Source organism: Sparus aurata, chromosome 9, assembly GCF_900880675.1.
Source record: "Sparus aurata chromosome 9, fSpaAur1.1, whole genome shotgun sequence".
NCBI classification, from domain to species: Eukaryota; Metazoa; Chordata; class Actinopteri; order Spariformes; family Sparidae; genus Sparus; species Sparus aurata.
The window spans coordinates 324,020-345,523 of record NC_044195.1 but is presented as its reverse complement, the minus strand read 5'-3'; the positions used below and the strand labels follow the sequence as shown (position 1 = coordinate 345,523).

Sequence of the window (21,504 nt, the reverse complement as noted above, 5' to 3'; positions counted from 1 at the left end):
CAACTCAACTCAACTTTATTTATAAAGCGCTTTAAGCAGCCATAGCTGGAACAAAGTGCTGTACATGAAAAGAAATAGAACATGAAACATAAAACATAGGAAACAAAAAATAAAATAAATAAAAACAATAAAACAATAAGAATTTTAAAACAATAAAAGCAATAAAAACAATAAGACACTAAAACACTAAAACAAGAGCAGAGTCTCATGCTGGGTTGAAAGCCAAGGAATAAAAATGGGTTTTAAGATGCGTTTTAAAAATGGACAATGAGGGGGCTCTTGTGGCAACAAAACACAAGGGAACATCACACGTTGAACAGCCAACTGGTGTCTTTTTGTGGCAGAGTGTGCAGAGCCGTCTGCCGACACTGCCTGCATCCCGCTTAGCCACATTTTGTCCCTCTGTGAAATAATGCGGCTTGTGGGATGCTGCTCGGTTTGGGGGTGCAGTGATACCTGAGGTGGATGGCTGGGATGTTGATGCGGGTCCTTGGTCCGCAAGCTCCTCAATAAGGGCCTGACGAAACTCTTTCTGCGTCATTGACCCCCTCTGACACTGCTGGTACAAGTACTGGTGGATGCAGAAGAGGATCGTTGGCGCTTCTGACGACCGCCTTCAGCAGGAGAGGGGGTTGGGCGTCTGACTGTCTCACTTTGAGGCTCCCAATCCACGTCACTGTCTTCAGACTGTGACCTACAAAACACAATGCAATGCACAAATGTTACCAAATATAATGAAAAAATATATAAATGCAATTCAATGGGGTGTTATTTACATAGGAAACAAATAAACTCACATGATATTACACAAAATCATCAGGAAAATAACTGTACATAAACAGAATAATTGAATTGGGGGAATATTCCCAGTGTCTGGTCAGTGAAAAAGATCTAGTTCAATTTGCTTACAAGCTTGATAAAAACAATCTAAATAAAAGGGAATTAGAGGCTCAAAATGAATTACATTATAGAATAGAATTACAAGGATTACATAACTTTAGTTGAGTAGCTAGCTAGGCTTAGCTAGGCTAATTAGGCCCTGGGGCGCTAACCATTTAGCATCATTTATGAAATGCTAATGTATACTGTACTGTTCACTGTAAGCATAAAAACCCCCCACCCACTAACTTTCAATCAAATTTCACTCATGGCAAAATAAATAAATCAAACACGATCAAAGATAACGTTACTCACCGATCTAAGATGTCGTCGAGTCCCTGAGCAAACATCTCCTCTCTCTCAGAGTCGTGCTCACTATCCTCACTTTCATCAGATGATGCCATGGTCAATTCCAGGTCTTCTTCCCGAACATATTTAGTTTTCTTTGTGGCTTTCGCCATTGTAAACTCTGAAAATTGCCGTACAAAAAAGTTTAAATGTCCGATGCGTCCCTTTACCGTGCGTCTGCTGCGTAAAGTGAGCCTACTAGTCGCTAGACGCAGCGATACTCCTCAGCTCATACGTAACTGATCTGGGCACGCCTACCCTCGTTGGAAAGGTAAAATAATTGGCTAGAAGCCTGAGTGATTGACATGTCGATAGCCAATACGCTATTCCTATACTAAGGCAGCGAAAAACAGTAAACAAAGCCTATTGGTCCTTCAAACAGGCAGCGCTCAATCTACTTCACGGGCTGTGCTGGGGTGAAAACTGAACAGAAAAAGATGGGGACACTTTTATTTTGTAGCCAGCAAAGTGATGAAAACAAGCATACCCAACATCACCATACAGGAACTAGAAAACATTTTGATTGTGGCCCGGAAAGTATGGATTCTGTTTGCCTATCAAAGTTGGTAGACGGTAAACAAATGGACTTTACAGGACGATATTCACAAGCTGGAGTAATTTTATGAAAAACTATTTTGATGCTTTTGATCAGTGGATTCTTATGGACAACTGGAATATAAATAATTGAGGAATGGACACATATTACGGCTTTATGGCCGCGTCAAAGGTAGGGAGTCGCTGTGTGTTTCTTGTGTCTCACGTTTACCATGCTGGTAAATATCAATGATTTATGGTTTCCCCAAGTGCAGTCGCAAAAAACATCAAGCACTACGACGAACTGGCTCACATGAGGACTGCCCCAGGAAAGGAAGACCAAGAGTCACCTCTGCTGCTGAGGATAAGTTCATCTGAGTCAAAAGCCTCAGAAATCGCAAGTTAACAGCACCTCAGATTAGAGCCCAGATGATCCCACACAGAGTTCTAGTAGCAGATACATCTTACATCAACTGTTCAGAGGAGACTGCGTGAATCAGGCCTTTACGGTCAAATAGCTGCTAAAAAACCACTATTAAGGAAAAGCAACAAACAGAAGAGATTTGTTTGGGCCAAGAAACACAAGGAATGGACATGAGACCAGTGGAAATAAGTGCTTTGGTCTAATGAGTCCAAATTTGAGATCTTTGGTTCCACCTGCCGTGTCTTTGTGCAACGCAGAAAAGGTGAACGGATGGTCTCTACATGCATGGCTCCCAATGTGAAGCATTGAGGAGGAGGTGTGATGGTGTGGGGCTGCTTTGCTGGTGACACTGTTGGGGATTTAATTAAAATTGAAGGCACGGAGATCACGTGGGCTCTCGACTGAGATCGCGGCATAGAGAGTTGCTCCGTTAAACCCGACAAAAAAAATCAATTCTATGATAATTATACCCACTACTTTACACAATTTATACTGGCTTAGTAACGGGGATATATTTTCTCTTCTTTGAGAACAAAATACTAATGTCTAGTCGAGAACTCCAGAAGCTTCAGCGCCTCAAAGATTCACCACTGCCATGGTCGGCGAAAGCTAGCAAGAAAATGGTGGATTTCGTTAGCAAGCCTCCAGACGACACGCTAGCTGCATCAGGTGCAGCCGCTGAGGAGCCCTCACTGAACTTCCTCGCCACAGAGATAAGAGCAATCCGTATGTCCACACAGAACATCGAACGGGATACAAAAGAAATCAAGGCTACTGTGGAGGATATTGAAGGGAAGATTAGCACATTAAGTTCCCGCATGGACGAGCCGGAAGAGCGGGTCGCCGCACTAGAAAGCGCCGCTGATGCATCCAAACAGCATGCCAGAGCTTTCCAGGAGAAAATACAACAACTCCAAGACCGAGTCGAAGATTTGGATAATAGAGGGCGACGCTGTAATGTCAAAATCTTGGGCATACCAGAACTAAAAGAAGGGACGACATGATTCAGTTTTTACAACATGAAATCCCAGTTATGCTGGGGCATCAGTTCTCTACACTGGAGATACAGGGCGCACACCGAGTTCCCACTGGCCCGCTGAGATGAGAGCAGAGAGAGGGGGACAGACCGCGGCCCGTGAGGGGATGCTAAGAGCAGCCAGGGAAAAAGGTCAGATCATGTGGCAGGGAGCCAGGATCATGTTTTTTCCAGACTACTCTAAGCAGACCATGGAACGAAGGGCTTCCTTCAAGCAAGTTAAGACTGATCTGAGGAATGGAGGGGTCAAATACATGCTCCGCTTCCCTGCCACCCTGGAGATTAAACATAACGGGGCACGTCACCGTTTCATCTCCCCCGAAGAAGCTTCGGAGTTCGTCAAGAGGAAGATTATAAAGAAGAGCTGATTTAAAGATGACTGGCTCCTAATTATATTCTAATGACTGTTATGCTGATACTACTACATATCAAGGGAGCCAGTCTATTTTCTTAGACTTTTTCTTTTTCTGATATTATTCCATCTGCTGCTCTATATTTTACTTAATTTATTTATGTGCAACTTCGACAGCAGTAAGTCAAATTTGCTTGGTTAACCTTAGCGTTATAATAGCCCTCATTCCATCTCTATTATTAGAGACTCAGGAAAGCGTAAGGCTTTCTTTTCTTTGATCGCTTTTTCCTTTCATATTTCCTAATTTACACAATTAATGAGGAGCTTTATTTAAGTATTGATACTCTCCACTTCACACAGCTGACATGGGTTTAAAACATTACACAAGTGTTGGGTTTTGCGGTAAGTCGAGTTCGGGTGACATTTCCAGGTTTCCTAGTTTTTTTGAGTTCATGACTAGTTCTACATGCTTATGTCCCGGTTGTTTGAATTCTTCCGGGTTTGTATGTAGTTTGTTTTCTCATGTCATTTTGTTCACCACCACACTGTGCTGTTTTGGTAATGCGCAAGAGATATATGTACACCTTACTACTCAATGGTTTGTACAGCTGATTTGAAATTCACCAGTTGGAACTTAAAGGGCCTGGGTGGGGAAGGTTTTCTCAAGCCCAGGAAATGGCAAAAGCAGAGGGGTGTCCATTCTGATTAATAAGGCAATTAACTTTAATGAAACAGATGTACTAGTAGATTCGGAAGGTCGATATTTGATAGTATATGGTCAACTACTGGATACACCAGTTGCTCTTTGTAATATTTACGTACCTAATTTTGATAGGCCAGAATTTTTTCACAACTTATCACAACTTCTCTTGGACCTCGGGGATACTCAAATTATACTAGGTGGAGATTTTAACCAAATACTAGATCAAGATCTTGACAGATCATTACCCAGATGCATTACAGAAAGCAGATCAGCGATAGCCATCAGACAGCTTGCCACTGACTTGAGTCTAAAAGACATCTGGAGGTTAATGCACCCGGATGGAAGAGAGTATTCTTTTTTTTCTCCTCCCCACAATGTCTACACTAGGATTGATTATTTTTTAATTTCCCATTCATTAGTTGATTTTTCTCTTAGCTCGGATATAGGTATTATAATCATTTCAGATCATGCCCCAGTTTTTCTCTGCCCAACACAATTCTCACAGACTCCTAAAAGTCGGAGGTGGCGTCTAAATGTATCCTTATTGAAGGATAACTCATTCCTAGAGATGATTCGAAATGAAACATCACTTTTTAAGGAAACTAATAATAAGCAGCATAGTACCATTTCTATTTGGTGGGATACTTTGAAAGCTTTTTGGAGAGGGAGAATTATTTCTTATGCCTCTTTCAAAAAAAGACTAGCTAATGAGAAATCCAACAAATTAGAGAGTGAACTTAAAGCGCTTGAAGTCTTATATTCTTTGACCAAAGACAGGTCCACACTTAACAAAATAATTGCCACTAAATTTCAACTAAATAAACTATATCATAAAAAAGCCGAATATGCTTTGTTTCGAACCAAGCAGGCATACTGGGAAATGGGTGAAAGACCCGGTCGCCTATTGGCCTACCGCTTAAAGCAACAGGACAGCATGAACCATATATCTGGCACGCGACAACCAGATGGCCGAATCTCTACCTCCTCTAAGCAGATAAATGAAAGTTTTAGATCCTTCTATAAAACTCTTTATTCATCCCAAGGCGATTTTGATAAGCAGAAATTCAATAGCTTTTTTGCTGATCTTAATCTCCCACAATTAACTGACAGAGACAGAGACTTTTTGGAAGCACCAATAAAACTAGAGGAGATCTCTCAGGCAATCAGAAGCATGCCACCAAACAAATCTCCTGGGTTAGATGGACTCCCTGCTGATTTTTATAGAACATTCGAAGGTATTATTAGCCCTATATTGCTCGAAGTTTACTCCGATGCATTTAAAGCAGGCACCTTACTGCAGTCTATGTACAATGCAGTTATATCGTTCATCCACAAAAAGGGGAAAGATGATTTAGACCCTAGTGGCTATCGGCCTATTTCCTTACTCAATTGCGATCAAAAAATTTTAGCAAAGATATTATCAATTCGCTTTTCAAAAGTTATTGGAAGTATTATTCACATGGATCAGTCAGGCTTCATTCCAAATCGCCATAGCTCTGACAATATTCGACGGCTAGTCAATTTACAGTGCTTAGTATATGACTCCACCCACCCAACAATCGTTTTGTCATTAGACGCAGCTAAGGCTTTCGATTGCGTTGAATGGACCTACGTCTTTGAAACACTAGGAAGATTCGGCTTTGGACAAAATTTTATTACATGGATCAAAACTTTATATGATACTCCCTATGCTCTTGTTTTGACAAATGGTTTTATGTCTAACCCATTCCAGCTGCATAGGTCCACAAGACAAGGTTGCCCCTTAAGTTCGGGCTTGTTTGTGCTTGCCTTGTAGCCTTTAGCGCAGAAACTGAGGAATAATTCTGATATCCATGGTATTACAGTGGATGGTATCCACCACAAACTCTTACTGTACGCAGATGATATGTTAGTAATGCTAACACAACCAGAAAAATCTATACCCACTTTATTAAACTGTATTGAAGAGTTTGCATTTTTATCTGGGTATCACATTAACTGGGACAAATCCGAGGCCATGCCTTTATCAGGTCATTGCCCATCTACCCTCTTACATCGGTGGAAATTTTGCTGGGCTTCGAAAGGCATTAAATAACTAGGCATTCGAAGAACTCCTGATTATAAAGATATGGTCCGAGAGAACATTAACCCACTGCTTCAGAAAATGAAATCAGACTTTGGCAGATGGCCTAAAATTCACCTTTCACTCTGGGGAAAAATACACTCTGTTAAAATGATGTCTGCAACTGTGATCTATTATATACTATCCCATCTCCCTCTGAACATCCCCGAGTCCTACTTTAGAGATTTTGACGCCCTTATTTTAGATTTTCTCTGGGGCAACTCACATCATCGTTTAGGAATAAAGAAGCTGCAGGCCCACACAAAAAGAGGGGGATTTTCTCTTCCCAACTTCAGATGGTACTGACTACTACACGCACTAAGCTCAGTGTTACTATCAAATAGTAACACTAAGTAACACTGTGGGGGCGGCTGTAGCTCAGTGGGTAGAGCTGAGGACTAGTGACCGGAAGGTCGCTGGTTCGAATCCCTGGCTCCCCGGGACAGGACTGGGCTACATGCCGAAGTATCCTTGAGCAAGATACTGAACCCCAAATTGCTCCTGATGTGCAGTTGGCACCTTCGTGTCAGCCACTGCCATCAGTAAGGGCCCTGCGATGAGCTGGCGACTCATCCATCTTCGCCCATAGAGTCACTGGATTTGGCCCCAGCAACCCCCGCTCCACCTTGAAAAAAGGTGGTATAAAGCGGAAACATCACCCGCGACCTGCATGGAGAAAGTGGAAGAAAATGAAACGAAACTAAGCTCTGTTTCAGCTTCAACCAATTAGTGGATAGATATAAATTACCACATGATCAATACTGGAGGTATGTCCAATTACGAAGCACCCTGTCTAAATGGTTACGGGCAGCCCAATTGAAGAACTTTTGAATAAATCAAGCTCAGGTAGTGGCATTACCCTTAAGATAAATAGTTTATTACAGGAACAATTATGTGATCCCTTTCTCAAGGTCAAGAAACAATGGGCATATCTCCTGAGGATTGGAAATCATGTTTAAAGAACATCAATACATCAATCAGTATAAAGAAATGGGAAACAGATTTATTCAATTGAAAATAATACATAGATGGCACCGGACACCACAACAACTTTATAGTTTGTGTGTTAAACTTCAATAAAAAATGTTCATTATAAAAAAAAAAAAAATTCAAGGCACACTGAACCAGCATGGCTACCACAGCATCCTGCAGCGACATGCCATCCCATCCGGTTTGCGTTTAGTTGGACCATTTATTTTTCAACGGGACAATGACCCCAAACACACCTCCAGGCTGTGTAAGAGCAATTTGACCAAGAAGGAGAGCAGGGTTCTCCCCTGGGGGTGGGGGGGTGCGAACGCTCGTCAACGTCAGTCCGGGGGGGGAGACACGGACGGACGGACAGACAGTCATCAACTCCGTCAGCCGGGGGACGGACGGACGCTCATCGGCGTCAGCCGGGGGACGCACGCACGCCGATCGGACACACGCTCGGACGCTCATCACTGTCATGCGCGGAGTATAGCGGTGCTGACCTAGCAGCGTAGCGCCGCTGTTCCACCATCTGGGGAGAACCCTGCTTAGGTGGGAGGCAAAAATGCTTTGGGCGCCGCACCTAAGCCGTATAATGGCAGGGAAAACCCTGGAGAGATGACCTGGCCTCCACAGTCACCTGGAGTGAAGGCAAAAGGGCCCACAAGTGCTCGGCATCTCTGGGAACTCCTTCAAGACTGTTTGAAAACCATTTCAGGTGACGACCTCATAAAGCTCATTGAGAGAATGCCAAGAGTGTGCAAAGCAGTATTCAAAGCAACGGGTGGCTATTTTGAAGAATCTAAAATATAAAATATGTTTTGAGTTATTTCACACTTTTTTGTTCATTCATAGTTTTGATGCCTTCAGTGAGAATCTACAATGTAAAAAGTCATGAAAATAAAGAAAAACCATTAAATTAAAAGGTGTGTTCAAACGTTTGACGGGCAGTGTATATACAGCATTTTAGGAGTATATTCATTTTATTATGTTGATTTTGATCAAGGACAGGAGCAGGGACATCCATCTATCGATTGATTCTGTTACGTCTTCCATTGGAGGTTCATAGTTGGACTGTGTGAGATAAACAAAATAACCTCCCCTCCATATAGCGCTGGCTTATGTTCTGTTTGGCCAATGGCATGCGTTTTTTTTTCTGCATACGTTCGTACAGATATTGCTAATCGTTCAATTGCTAAAGTAAATAATAGCGGCTACAAAGGGTATCCGGACGACATCTACTTTTGATTGTGATTTGTTCTGTAATTTTTTTTGTTTGTTAATATTTCTGCTATAGGATAAAAATACAATAATTGAACCCATTTCAGAAACATATTCTCATGTCCATATCCATATATCCGTTATTAAAACTTTGGCCTCCGAGGATGAACCCATTTCGATCCCTATGCACTACACTGGGTGGTGTTTGCTGCTTTGCACAGAATTTAGTTTGGAATCAAGTAAACTTATTGGTCTCATATTTTCACATCTGTTACTGGGCCTTTCGGATTTTGACAAGAATGTTATTTACGCACCTGTCGGTCATTTGGGTAGAATACAACTATGGAATGCTTGGAAACTATCAGAGATAGAGGGAGTTACCAATTCATCAAGAAATGTATTTTGGGCATGTGGGTCATATATAACTAGGGATTCATTTACATTCTCATAATACCTTCTAAATGCATTGTATATTTCAATAGGGTCTATTATTGTATCATCATTATTATTTTTAATCAAAGTTTGATTGATTGAAGTTTAATTTCTTGTTTCTTGTCATTTGATCTGCCAGGCTTGAAGTTTGTGGGGTTATTTTTCCCCTTGCTCGTAAAATGTTTGGTTAATTCTGAGCATATCAGCGGCTGCCCTAGCTGCAGATAATGTATGTTGATTATGAGTCCCCTTAAAAAGGCCTTGAAATCGTTCCACTTGATACCTGCCATTGTTTGAGTTGTAAAATACTTATCTCTCTCTTTCCCCACATACTTAACAACATTTTCAGCTAGTTAGCATTTTGGATTCTAATTCCATCTACCCATGCACATAAATCAGACAGCACGGTCCATGATCCGATATTGGTATGCTGCCATAAAATCGGTCATGTTTTTTGGAAATCAGCAATGCTGAGGCTAAAAAGTAGTCTGTGTGAGTACGTCTGAAATGTACTGTAGTGACAGGAGTAACATGTATAGGTTTCAAATATCTCCAGATATCTGACAGATTCATCCCTCTTGTAAATAGTTGTTTTACTCCTCTTATGAGTTTAATCAGCACCTGCAGATCTTTCCCTGACTGGGTCTAGTGTACAGTTCCAGTCCCCTGCAATATTATATTCTCCTGGGAGGGAGGCAAGTGTTAAAAAAGCCTGTGTTTTTTCTGTATTTGGGCCGTAAATGTTTATCAAATTCAAGTTTACTGAAAGTGAAGATTCCTGATTGATCAAATATCTCCCAAACTTATCCTCAATTTAAGACTTGAGCTTTAGACTTGAAAAGGCACCGATTTGTGGATGAGAGTCATAACCCTCTGGCTTATCATGTAAATGATGCTACATAAGGGCTCCCATGCCATCTCTTACCTTTTATGATACCTTATATTGCCTCCTTTCAGAGTGTGAGTCTCCTGTAAGAAGACAATTTTGGAATCGATGTCTCTCAGTCTATAAAGTTCTACCCTTTGAGTCATTCAAATTGTTATACCACAAAGTTACCTCAATAAAGGTTACATGTCTGAGAAGATCAACACATTTAAACATTAAAACATTGAATTCACAATGATAACATACAATGAACCATTGAAAGAAATTAACCCAATTTCCGAACTGAATGGGATACCCCCCCAACTTGTGTTGCTTCCAGCTACTTTTATGGACAGATCCCTGGATCAGTCCTCTCAGCCTTCCTAGTACTGATATAAAATACAAAGAGAACAAAGAATATGCGTAATCAACCGTTCCTACTCCTTGCTACTTCGCAGATAATAACATACCTGAATAAAGTGTAGTGCATACGTGCAGCCTAACTAAGTTACGAGGGTTAGAAAATACGGATAATATCACATCCCTTAATAACAACACACAAAGGCTTTCTCCTACATGCCAATGCCAAAAGACACAACAACACCAACACTCCAAAAAATTTATTATTATGTCCACTGATCAGGCATAACATTATGACCACTGACAGGTGAAGTGAATAACACTGATTATCTCTTCATCATGGCACCTGTTAGTGGGTGGGACATATTAGGCAGCAAGTGAACATGCTGTCCTCAAAGTTGACATGTTAGAAGCAGGGAAAATGGGCAAGTGTAAGGATTTGAGCGAGGGGAGCAAAGGCTGTCCTGTGTCGGCCAAACCAACAGACAAGCTATTGTTGCTAACATTGCTGAAGAACTTAATGCTGAGAGAGAAAGGTGTCAGAATACATAATACATCGCAGTTTGATGTGTATGTTGATGTATAGCTTAAGACCCATGCTGACCCGTGAAAACCACCGAAAGCACCAACAATGGGCATGTGAGCATCAGAACTGGACCACCGAGCAATGGAAGACGGTGTTCTGAGGAATTACGTTTTCTTTTACATCACGTGGATGGCTGGGTGCATGTGCGTTGCTTACCTGGGGAGCACATGGCACCAGGATGCACTATGGGAAGAAGGCAAGCCAGTGGAGGCAGTGTGATGATTTGGGCAATGTTCTGCTGGGAACCCTTGGGTCCTGCCATCCATGTGGATGTTACTTTGACATGTCCCACCTACCTCATCATTGTTGCAGACCATGTACACCCTTTCATGGAAGCAGTATTCCCTGATGGCTGTGGCCTCTTTCAGTAGGATAATGCGCTGTGCCACAAAGCAAAAATGGTTCAGGAATGGTTTGAGGAGCACAACAACGAGTTTGAGGTGTTGACTTGGCCTTCAAATTCCCCAGATCTCAATCCAATTGAGCATGGAGATACATGGAGGCCCCACCTCACAACAGGACTTAAAGGATCTGCTGCTAACATCTTGGTGCCAGATACCACAGCACACCTTCAGGGGTCTAGTGGAGTCCATGCCTCGACGGGTCAGGGCTGTTTTGGCAGCAAAAGGGAGACAAACACAATATTAGGCAGGTGGTCATAATGTTATGCCTGATTGGTGTATTAGAGATTATATTATTATATAGTCTGCTATTGCACAACCAGTCTTAACATTTGAGCAACCTCATATCTGCGGTAATGTTAACAAAGGCATTCACAATTGGTTTCTGCATTTCCAGGACCTACTACTATATGTTGCTTCGTGCAAAAATAAACAAATCGGAGTAGAAAATGGTGCAATAATGCAAACTCAGTTGGTTACCAGCGTTCAAAATGCTGATATCGCCCAAACCCCCAACACTGGCAAGTGCGAGAAGGTTAGTTACCTAGAAAATGAAAAGCAAAGTCGAGGGCACTACTTATTCAGACCCACATTACAGTAATGAAAATGTTATTCTTGTTACGTCTGTTACTACACGACCACTCTTGCCATGTCAGCAACTTCACATTTGCAGTACTGCAAATGAGAGCCTTCACATTAGAATCTCAGTAGAATATTAGGCATTAATGCAAACTTAGGAAGTTATCAGCATTCAAAGTGCTGATATATGACTATCTTTAACACTAGCATATGCCACATTAAGCTAACAGTAATGTCTAATTGTGTGTTACTGCACAGCCGCTCTTACCAAGTGAACAATCTCACATCTGCAAAGCTATAAACAAAGGTATTCAGCTTACAGTCTGTGCTTAATAGTTGTCTCTCAGTCCTTTTTGTTTACTCATCCAGCTTCTCCTTTTATCTTGTTTATGAACTCCTGTGCCTCTGTTGGTTTGTTAAATGTGTGTGTCTGCTCTCTGTAAGTTACCATCAGTTTGGCCATCGTTATTATGCCTTGTCTGAATCCCATGTTCCCCAGCTGCACCGCAACAGCATTCAAAATCCCATCAAGTCTGCCTGCACAAACTTTAGACCACGACTGTATGTAGATGTAAAACATGATTGAATAATGTGGATCTGGGAGGAATTTGAGCCTAGGTGTTCTAGGACCTGAGCCACACGACTCTCCTTCTCTCCACAACGGATACCTGGCAAAGGACAGGCCACAACAAACAAAGAGCAGCACAGCATTTACACCAATAAGCATTACCCCCTGTTCACACATATGGGCTAAGGCATGGGGGTTGCAACCATTTACTTTGAATCAACCCCCAAGTAACACCCTTGTGTTGTCTACTGAAACTCAAGTTGTGCCTTAAACTTCAATGATCAAAAGTCCTGCAGTGGTACAACTTAGGGTGAACTGGAAAAGGGGTTCAAATATTTCTAAAAAACAACAACCAAAATCGCTTGGGTGACAACCAATTGCAACCAATACGCTATCTTCACAAAATAGATGTGTACTCCTACTCCAACATACTTACGATATCATCGGGTCATATAGCTTAAATGAGCTCATTCATTGAATTCATTCATTCATTGAAGCACATCAATCAGAGCTGAGTATGTGCTCAGTGCTTAACTTGCCTGCAATCTTCTGGCTTATTAGAGTTGAGAGAAAGCTTGAAGAGTGCTCACTGTCCTCAGACTCTAACAAAGACCTGACTTTGCATTTTAAAATTAACTATTCTTGTGATATCACCTTCTTAATTTAATAAATGTTTGATTCATGTGTGCAGTGGTGTCCTCCATGTCGAGCCTTACTGCCTGAACTGAGGAAAGCATCAATCCAGTTGGCAGGGCAGATAAAGTTTGGTACTCTGGACTGTACCATCCACCACAACCTCTGCTCTATGGTAAGCACATACATATTTGGGCGTTATTATTAATAATAGTACACCCCTGACAGGTTAATCATTTGTCTTTCTCTATTTTTTAGTATAATATTCAGGCTTATCCTACCACAGTGATCTTTAATGGTTCCTCTGTTCATGAATATGAAGGACAACATTCAGCTGATGGCATCCTGGATTTCATACAGGTACTACTACATACCCTTTACATACTATAACACACTGCAGCTGTTGCTTTTGCATGCCTGGAGTCTCTCTCAAAGAAAAATCAGGGCTGTTATTTAATCCAGAAGCATGCAGCCTGCACCGTTCTGACAGTCACAAAAATGGTTTCAGCTAAATATGGTCACATCCACAGGTGATTGCCTACTCTTTTTTAGGGGTGCTCGTGCACAACTAAAATTTCACGGTAGAGAAAATGTATAGTACCTAGATGAATGAAATTTGGTAGACATGTGTATCACTCCAAGATCTGCAAAAAAGTGTCTCTTGATGCCATGACCTAAACCCGTCAGGAAGTCAGCCATTTCGAATAAAGTGCTTATTTTTGGTGATTTGCACTTGTTGTACTTTAAAAAACTTCTTCTAGTGTTTTAACCCAGAAGACATTAAATTTTTTCAGGGTAATCTTAATAACTTAAAGGTGAAAAGTTATCAAAAGCTTGAGTTTTTTTTAATGGCCTGGTTTGGCAAATTTTGAGGCAACACCAAGAAACAGGAAGTTGCTGTAACTCACACATACTTAACGTTTCACTTAGAAAGCAAAATCATCTGCCAATGGGACTATTATCTTAGCTGTCCACAGATTGAGCTAACCACTCAATCACCGGGAGCCAATTATTTTGTGCCTTGTAACAGTACGGGAACGTTCTTCGCCATAGAAATTGGGGGTTTCGACGAGGAGCTATACAGTCATAGGCGGAAATCCCGGGGGGACAGGGGGGACATGTCCCCCCCTCCAGTAAAGCTGTCCCCCCCTAGAATAATTTGAGACACAATTAATAATTTTTGAATTATGCAGTAGCATTTATTGAAAGCGCAATGTAAGCGGTGCTCATTATAATAGCCCAATAATGTGCTATTTACATCTGTAAAGATTTAGTCTCCCCCCCTCCCATTCCCAAATGGTTGAGTCCACCCCACACTCTTTCCAACGGGCGGAGCTAGCAGCTGCAGCAGCGTGTGGGCGGAGCCTGCTTCTCACACCGTGCTTTCGCGGGGTAAGAGGTCTATACCACACAGACATAGTTACATAAGTTACAACAATACACATCCCATTTACTAAAAGCGCCAGGTCCAGGCTGTCTGCACCATTTATCCTGCATTGTTCAAAAGCCTACTCAATTACAAGTGCTGTTAAGCGCTGTTAAAAGCTACAGATAGTGATAGTCACAGACAGAGAGGAGAGGAGAGGGAGAGGACAGGACAGGACAACAGCAGTAATAATTATTTTTGTCATTCTAAAAGACTGTCTGGATATAAATGTCAGATATTACTGACATTTTAGATTTATTTACAGGAAGGTTTTATCCAGTTATCCAGAGTTAACTGTCTTAACTCTCTATCTGTAAAACTGTTTTACAGATAGAGAGTTAGAATACATACAGTTTTGTGGCATAGTTGTCAGATGTTTGTTGACAACACAATAAATATATATTTTTGAGAAATTGTTTTATGTTGGATTATTCTTTAAGGTATTTCCTTTAGTTTTGGGATTGTTTGGAGCTTTTACCTCTTGTAAATATATTTAATGGACTGTGGTGGAAGTTAGAACAGTGAACAAAGGTATTATGTCAGATGTGTTCACATAAAGTGTATTATTGCCACCTTCCACCTAATACCATTGTTTTGTATTGCTGGGTGAATAAACAAGAACTTGTATACAGGTAGGGTAAGGACTAATGCAGTATAATGCAATTATTGTAATTATCTTTACTTTTGATAACATTTTTTAAAACATTTGATCTGAACATGCTGACAGTGCAAGAGTGCAACACTGCGAGAGAGAGAAAATAGCATAATCTGATATCTTTCATCTGGAAAAAGGTAATCTGATTATGAGAAATCGGATAAACAAACTTAGATGTTTGCCTGATAATTGATTTATTCATTGCATGTGTACATGTTAATTTGATTTCAATCATTTTGTTTTAAATCTAGACGTGCTAAGAAAGGTCTTCTGCCTGCCTGTTGGAGAGATAGAGAGACTAAAGCATCAAATTGTGGTAAAAGATGCTGTATAAAAGACAGGCTACAACTTTTATTCCTTGTCCCCCCCTGGAATTGTTCTAATTTTACTGTTTATTGTCCCCCCCCCAACTATGAAATGGGATTTTCGCCCCTGTATACAGTCACTGTCCAAACTGTGCCAAACACCAAGCACCTTAGCCCAGCTAGCCACCTAACATAGCTAAGCCTACTTTCCCTTTGGTTACACAGCGACTAGCTAGCCTCCACACTACTAGCCTGTTTGCCAACTTCTGCTTCTGTAAAGCTTTGACCCGAACTCTCTCGCTATGATGATGTCGAAGCAAAACGCACCCGCTGATAGCCTCGGCACCCAAGACCCTCTGTCCTGGCTCCGACAGTGCAAGGTGTGAGCTAAGGTGACACTCCCCTGTCAGAGGGATTTGATGTTTGTCTGCTAGCCTAAAATTTCCACTCACCGTTGGACTATGATGAGAAGTCTGATGACTCAGATGCTTTATCCGGCATTGTCTGAAGATGCAGGCTGTAACTTCAACCATGAGGGAAGGAGGCTGTCGAAAGCAAAATGGGCCAGGCAACTCCTACTCATCTTTCCTATACACAGAGACCTGTTATAGTGAGGGGAGATATTTCATCCTCACCCAGAGCAGTAAGCACTCTGGGCTTGGCCCATGAGAGGCTGAATCTGGATGCAGTTGGACTCCCACAGAGCGTGATTCAACTGGTCACAGGAGATGCTCGGTGCCAGCAATTAAGAGTTTGTAAGACTTACTGGATAAAGGTGTTGTATATAAAGTGTTCTTCAAGAAAGAATACAGAGACTGTAGCTTGTGCATTCAAAGAATTTTAAATGCAACAAAACTGAAACTTAGTATGAGTGTACAGCTTTATACAGAATTAAACAATTATGATTTGATTACATGAAGACAACTGTTTCCTGGTTATGTACTCTATGCTTACACCTATTTTGTGTTATAAAACCAAAATGTCCCAATGAAAAGGAAATAACAAGGCGGAAAATTTTACATGAATTTCCTAATTATATATCTATACCAGGGCATGTGAGCGGAGCGGAGCGAACGGGGAGCAGAGCGTGCGAAATATATTCGGAGCGCAGAGCGGGTTTTACTCCAAAAGCCAGAGCGATGGTTCCGTTTCGCTCCAGTTCCGTTCCGATACCGCTCTCTACGAGTCTAGGGCATGCACAAATCCAGACTCACGTGTGCCTTCAAGGGTTAGCCTACATCAGAGGTCATTTGTTGAGAGATGGAGTTTGTAAAATATTTCGAAAAGCAAGCAGACAGGTCATATAGGTGCAACGTCAGGAATTGCTCCCTCTTTTAAATTTGAGCGAGCGTGGAGCGATTTCACCGGAGCTGAATGAGATTTTAGGTGAGCGGAGAGCGGTCTTTGAGCGGAGCTGCCTGGTATAACTTGGAGCGAAGGAGTGAACACCCACGTAAGCGGGGAGCGGAAATTCTCGCCGCTCAGCTCCGCTCACGTGCTGTGATCTATACACTATGTCCCAAATATATTCAGAATGCAAATACACAATAAGGGCTAAGCCTTCTCTACAGTTGAGGTTTACTTGGCTGCCATTGCAGCGTGCCATGTGGGTTTTGATGCTGAGGCTTTGTGGCAACATCCCCTTGTCAGCCATCTGCACTCTGATTTTAATTGTAATTTATGATCATATTGTGTATGTGTTTTAATGAATTTTGTACTTAGGGCGTCATTGGAAAAGAGAGCTTGGTCTCAATTGACCTTACCTGAATAAATAAAAGATTCTTTCATTCAGTCATTTTGTAAAGGGTGCCTGCCTTCTGAGGCCAGTATCCAAACAGCTCACTCCATTGTGGGATTTGTCAACTGTTTTGTCGTACATCAGGTAGATCTGAAAAGTGCTCCTTTTGGCAGGTGCATAGAATACCTCAAGACATAAAAAAGAGTCTCTTGGAGCAAATGCATAAACCCAACTGGAAGTCAGCCATTTAGAATTTAGTGGGGAAATTGAATGCCATTTACAGTCATCATACTTATTGAAGTCCTGACGGACTTTAATAGATAAGTCATCAACAAAACATGTGGGAGCTGAGCACCTCTAAATGTCTCATCCTACTATCACTCCTTGTTGAATTAACACCTATTCAAGTACCTCTCTCTCTGTCTCTGCAGGATCTGGTCCATCCATCTGTGGCGGTCCTGGATCCTCTTAGCTTCACCGAGAGAGTTAAAGGTAAAACAAGTTCTTTTAGCACCAGGTACAGTGTGGCCCTGGTTTTAATTGGCAGGTCAGGGGCTAGTTGCACAAAGAAAGATGTTGAAGTCGTTGGGTTGCTCAAAGCAGTCTAGTTCTTAACCTAACAGCTCTATTCTTTAGTCAGATTTATTCACCAGGTAATCTGGTATAAGTAAGTCTTCTCAAACTGAAGAACTTGTTTTACTGATCAACAAATCATGCTGTTTCTCACTACTCAGTGCGTTTACATGACACTCAAGAAAACCGAATTACTGTATTAGTCCGACTATGACCGGATCTCTAAGATGCATGTATACACCTTAGTCTGACTAAAATCGGACCGGATCGGATTTCTCATAGACGAATTAAAGCACCCAGATTATTCGATTGATAGTCGCATTACTCCTGCATGTATACGTTCCATCAGATCGGATCGAATTTTGCATTCTGCGCAGACGCGAGATTTTTCCCCGGGGCCGTGAGCCATAAGTAGAAGGACGGCAACGGCAGCATCTTTCCTCCGAAATCACCGCAAGCAAGAGCGCCATTGTGCATCTGGTGTGTGTAATTATCATGTACACCATGTACGAAATGTACAAAGATGTAGCTTCATCTCGCTCTTCATACGCCATCTTTCTTGAATGCCGAGGCAGCTGGTGACGTAAAGAGGTCAGCCGGAGGTGGCTCTGTTACCACTAGTTGAAATGGGCACAGCGCCACCTATTATACTGGGGTATGACATGCTTCGGCATGTATACTCGGATAATTGCAGTTGTCTGGTTGAGTAGCATAGTCGAACTATGGCTGTAATCTGACTAAGCTGTGCATGTAAACGCACTATTGTCACTTCAGCAGTAAATTGGAATTCTACAGTTACAGGAAATATTTCTGAAAGTTGTGACCAGAGCGACACCGTCATGAATTCCAGTATTTTTAAAGATTTAGTGCAGTCTCTACATGTACCCTTCTCACTCGCAGTTGATATCACAGCTCTTAGTTAACAAAAAGTCTGGAAGAGTGGTGGATGAATTTAAATGACTCAGTCTTAATTTTTGTATGACTTTAATGTTGCTGAGTTTAAGAGTTCAACTAAAACGAAACAAGGAACTACAACTACCAAGTTACAAGTTCCAGTTCAGCTACAATGAATGTTACTAAGTTTGTTTCTTGGTTGCAGGTCGAGATGAAGGGCAGATCTGGGCAGTTGATTTCTATGCGCCATGGTGTGGTCCCTGTCAGGCTCTGATGCCAGAGTGGAGACGCATGGCCAGGGTACAAAACACCATACACACATCATCTACACACTCCCGTATTCAGCAAATATAACATATAAACTGTTCAAAGACACGATCCAGTAGCTTCAGCACACAAACAGCAATCGCGTGTCACGCCCCCTGTCATCTTGAACTCAGAAATTCTCCGAGATTATGTCCCAAATTTACGAGAAAAAAAATCTTCTTTATACTTTAGTTATTTTTATTTTCTTTGGCAAGGAACAACGTCACGTTGCATTGCACTGACCTGCACACTCAAAAAAGTGACTGAGAATTACAGCACAGGAACAGAAGCAGTAACTGTGTCAACCTGAGTGAACAAACCACCAACATATATTAATTTAAAACATGACATGTCCAGGTTTTGCGCCCAGGGTCAATTAAGGGTTTCTACTCAGACATTTTCAGTGGCAAAAATATTCACAGTTGGACATTCATGACAAAAGTTATGGTGCACAGCAGTAGCCTCACTTCCACAAGTTAAAAAAAAAAAGGATAAATTGAAAACTAAGCTTGATGAAAAAATATTCCCATGGTTAGTAATTTGCATGTATGAGCGTGTCTTAGGTAAGCTTTGGTACTTACACACGTATATTAGTAGTACATTTATTTCACTGAAAATAAATGCTGGTACGTATAATGTAAAATATTAGCCCACCGTAGCCTCAGTTTTTGCCTCCCAGAGAGTTGGTGGTAATGTAGTGTTAGCTAGATTTAATTTAGATTTGTTCCTTGTCTGTTGCAGTAAGACAACACATGGAGTGATAACTAACTAAGATATTTAGGGCTGGGAGTGTGCCAAAGACAGTCAAAATTAATGACGAGTCCATATTTTAAATCAGTTCCTTGTCCATGATGGCCACCGTAACCCCTTCTCCATCTTCAGAAAGGAAGGGTTGAGCAAGGGAGCCTCGCATTCTAGAACTTCACTGCTAAATGCCGCTAAATCGATATTACACACTGTACCTTTAAAGGGATATTCCGGTGTAAATTTAATCCATGGTCTAAATCACCGTGAAACTGTGTTACACTCCCTCTCGAGAGATCAAGTTAGCAGACCGCTAATTTACGGAGTTTTATCAACCTCAGAAACGACCGCATGACAACAATACACTGCAGTAAATGGATCCAAATATAAACCACCACCAAAAAGCCACAAATAATGCTCAGAACAGCACCAAACTTCAGCAACAGTACAAATAGGGTCTCAGCACATAGTCCGGGGCATCCTCCGGGGGCAACCTCCGCTAGCTTAGCTAGGGAAGCTATTGGGAAGCTAAAAACAGACTTCAATTCTCCTCCATCAGCTTCCGGGTCGGGGAAGTCCAGACGCGACGATTACCGAGTGCGGTTAGAAATGCTCAATTCCCTTCTTTTCCCTGTCCGCTCTCGATAATAACTGTTATAAACATGGTAGGTAAGACACATACGAACTTTGATTGCTTTTCCATGGAGTCATAATCATACATTTTCATCCATGAGCCGCGGAACTCTACTGCACTCGGTAATCGACTCGTCGGGACTTCCCGTCAACAGGAAGCTGCTGCAGAAGAGTGGTAAATTTAGTCAGCTTTTCAGTAGAAATCCAGCTAAGCTAGCGGAGGTTAGATGCCCCGGACTATGTGCTGAGACCCTATTTGTACTGTTGCTGAAGTTTGGTGCTGTTCTGAGCATTATTTGTGGCTTTTTGGTGGCGGTTTATATTTGGATCCATTTACTGCAATGTATTGTTGTCGTGCGGTCGTTTCTGAGGTTGATAAAACTCCGTAAATTAGCGGTCTGCTAACTTGATCTCTCGAGAGGGAGTCTAACACAGTTTCACGGTCATTTAGACCATGGATTAAATTTACTCCGGAATGTCCCTTTAAATAAATTGCCCGTACATATGACCAGCGGTATTCTTTCATCTGTCCTTTGAGTTGTAGTTCCTGATGCACAAAAGCTATCACCTTTTCCAAGTCAGTATGTTGATTTCTTCAGAACAGGCTTAATTTAAGGCAGTGCTTGTTCAAATAAGTTTTTGCCTTTTTAGAGAAGAAACACAGTTTGAGGTTTAGCTTGTTATAACTGCTTTTTCTTTGTATAGTGACAAGCTAAGACAGGAAGCAAGCATTCTACAAGGTGGGCTATCAGGAACCTGCTGTACAGGGTGTAACTTGTATAACCTGTGTGTGTCTTTCTTTCTGTCTCATCCAGTTGCTGTCAGGTCAGATCCTGGTTGGTTCAGTTGACTGTCAGCAGTTTCAGTCGTTCTGTCAGAGTCAGAATGTGAGGGCGTACCCTGAAATCCGCCTGTACCTTGGTAATACCTGGCAGTCAGATCGTTACATGTATGTAAACTACTCATTCTGTCTGTACAAACATTTTTACACACTGCCGACAAAACAAAATGCTATCTAGGTACCATTACAAACACAAAAGCTTTTTTTCTAAACGTCAGATTTTTGTCTTAAAATGGCTATGATATCTTTTATTTTATAATTGTTCCTTGTAGTGAGGTTACCTATTGAGAATAATCACCTGACTGTCAAGCTTTGCTCAGCTGTTCTTTTTTTCAGTTGGTAGAGATCATAAACACACCTTAAAGACAGTAAATATTAGACGTAGATTCATCATG

At 41.6% G+C, this 21,504-nt stretch overlaps 1 protein-coding gene across 2 annotated transcripts in view; it reads left to right on the top strand.

Moving 5' to 3' along the window:
* dnajc10 (DnaJ (Hsp40) homolog, subfamily C, member 10) overlaps positions 1–21,504 on the top strand; it is a 91,987-nt gene that overhangs the window by 63,921 nt on the left and 6,562 nt on the right. For both annotated transcript variants that reach the window (XM_030428602.1, XM_030428600.1), the window contains exons 16-20: positions 13,053–13,169; positions 13,253–13,354; positions 17,550–17,610; positions 18,791–18,885; positions 21,084–21,217. In XM_030428602.1, the coding sequence (XP_030284462.1) occupies positions 13,053–13,169; positions 13,253–13,354; positions 17,550–17,610; positions 18,791–18,885; positions 21,084–21,217 (509 nt within the window). The remainder of the gene's footprint in view (positions 1–13,052; positions 13,170–13,252; positions 13,355–17,549; positions 17,611–18,790; positions 18,886–21,083; positions 21,218–21,504) is intronic.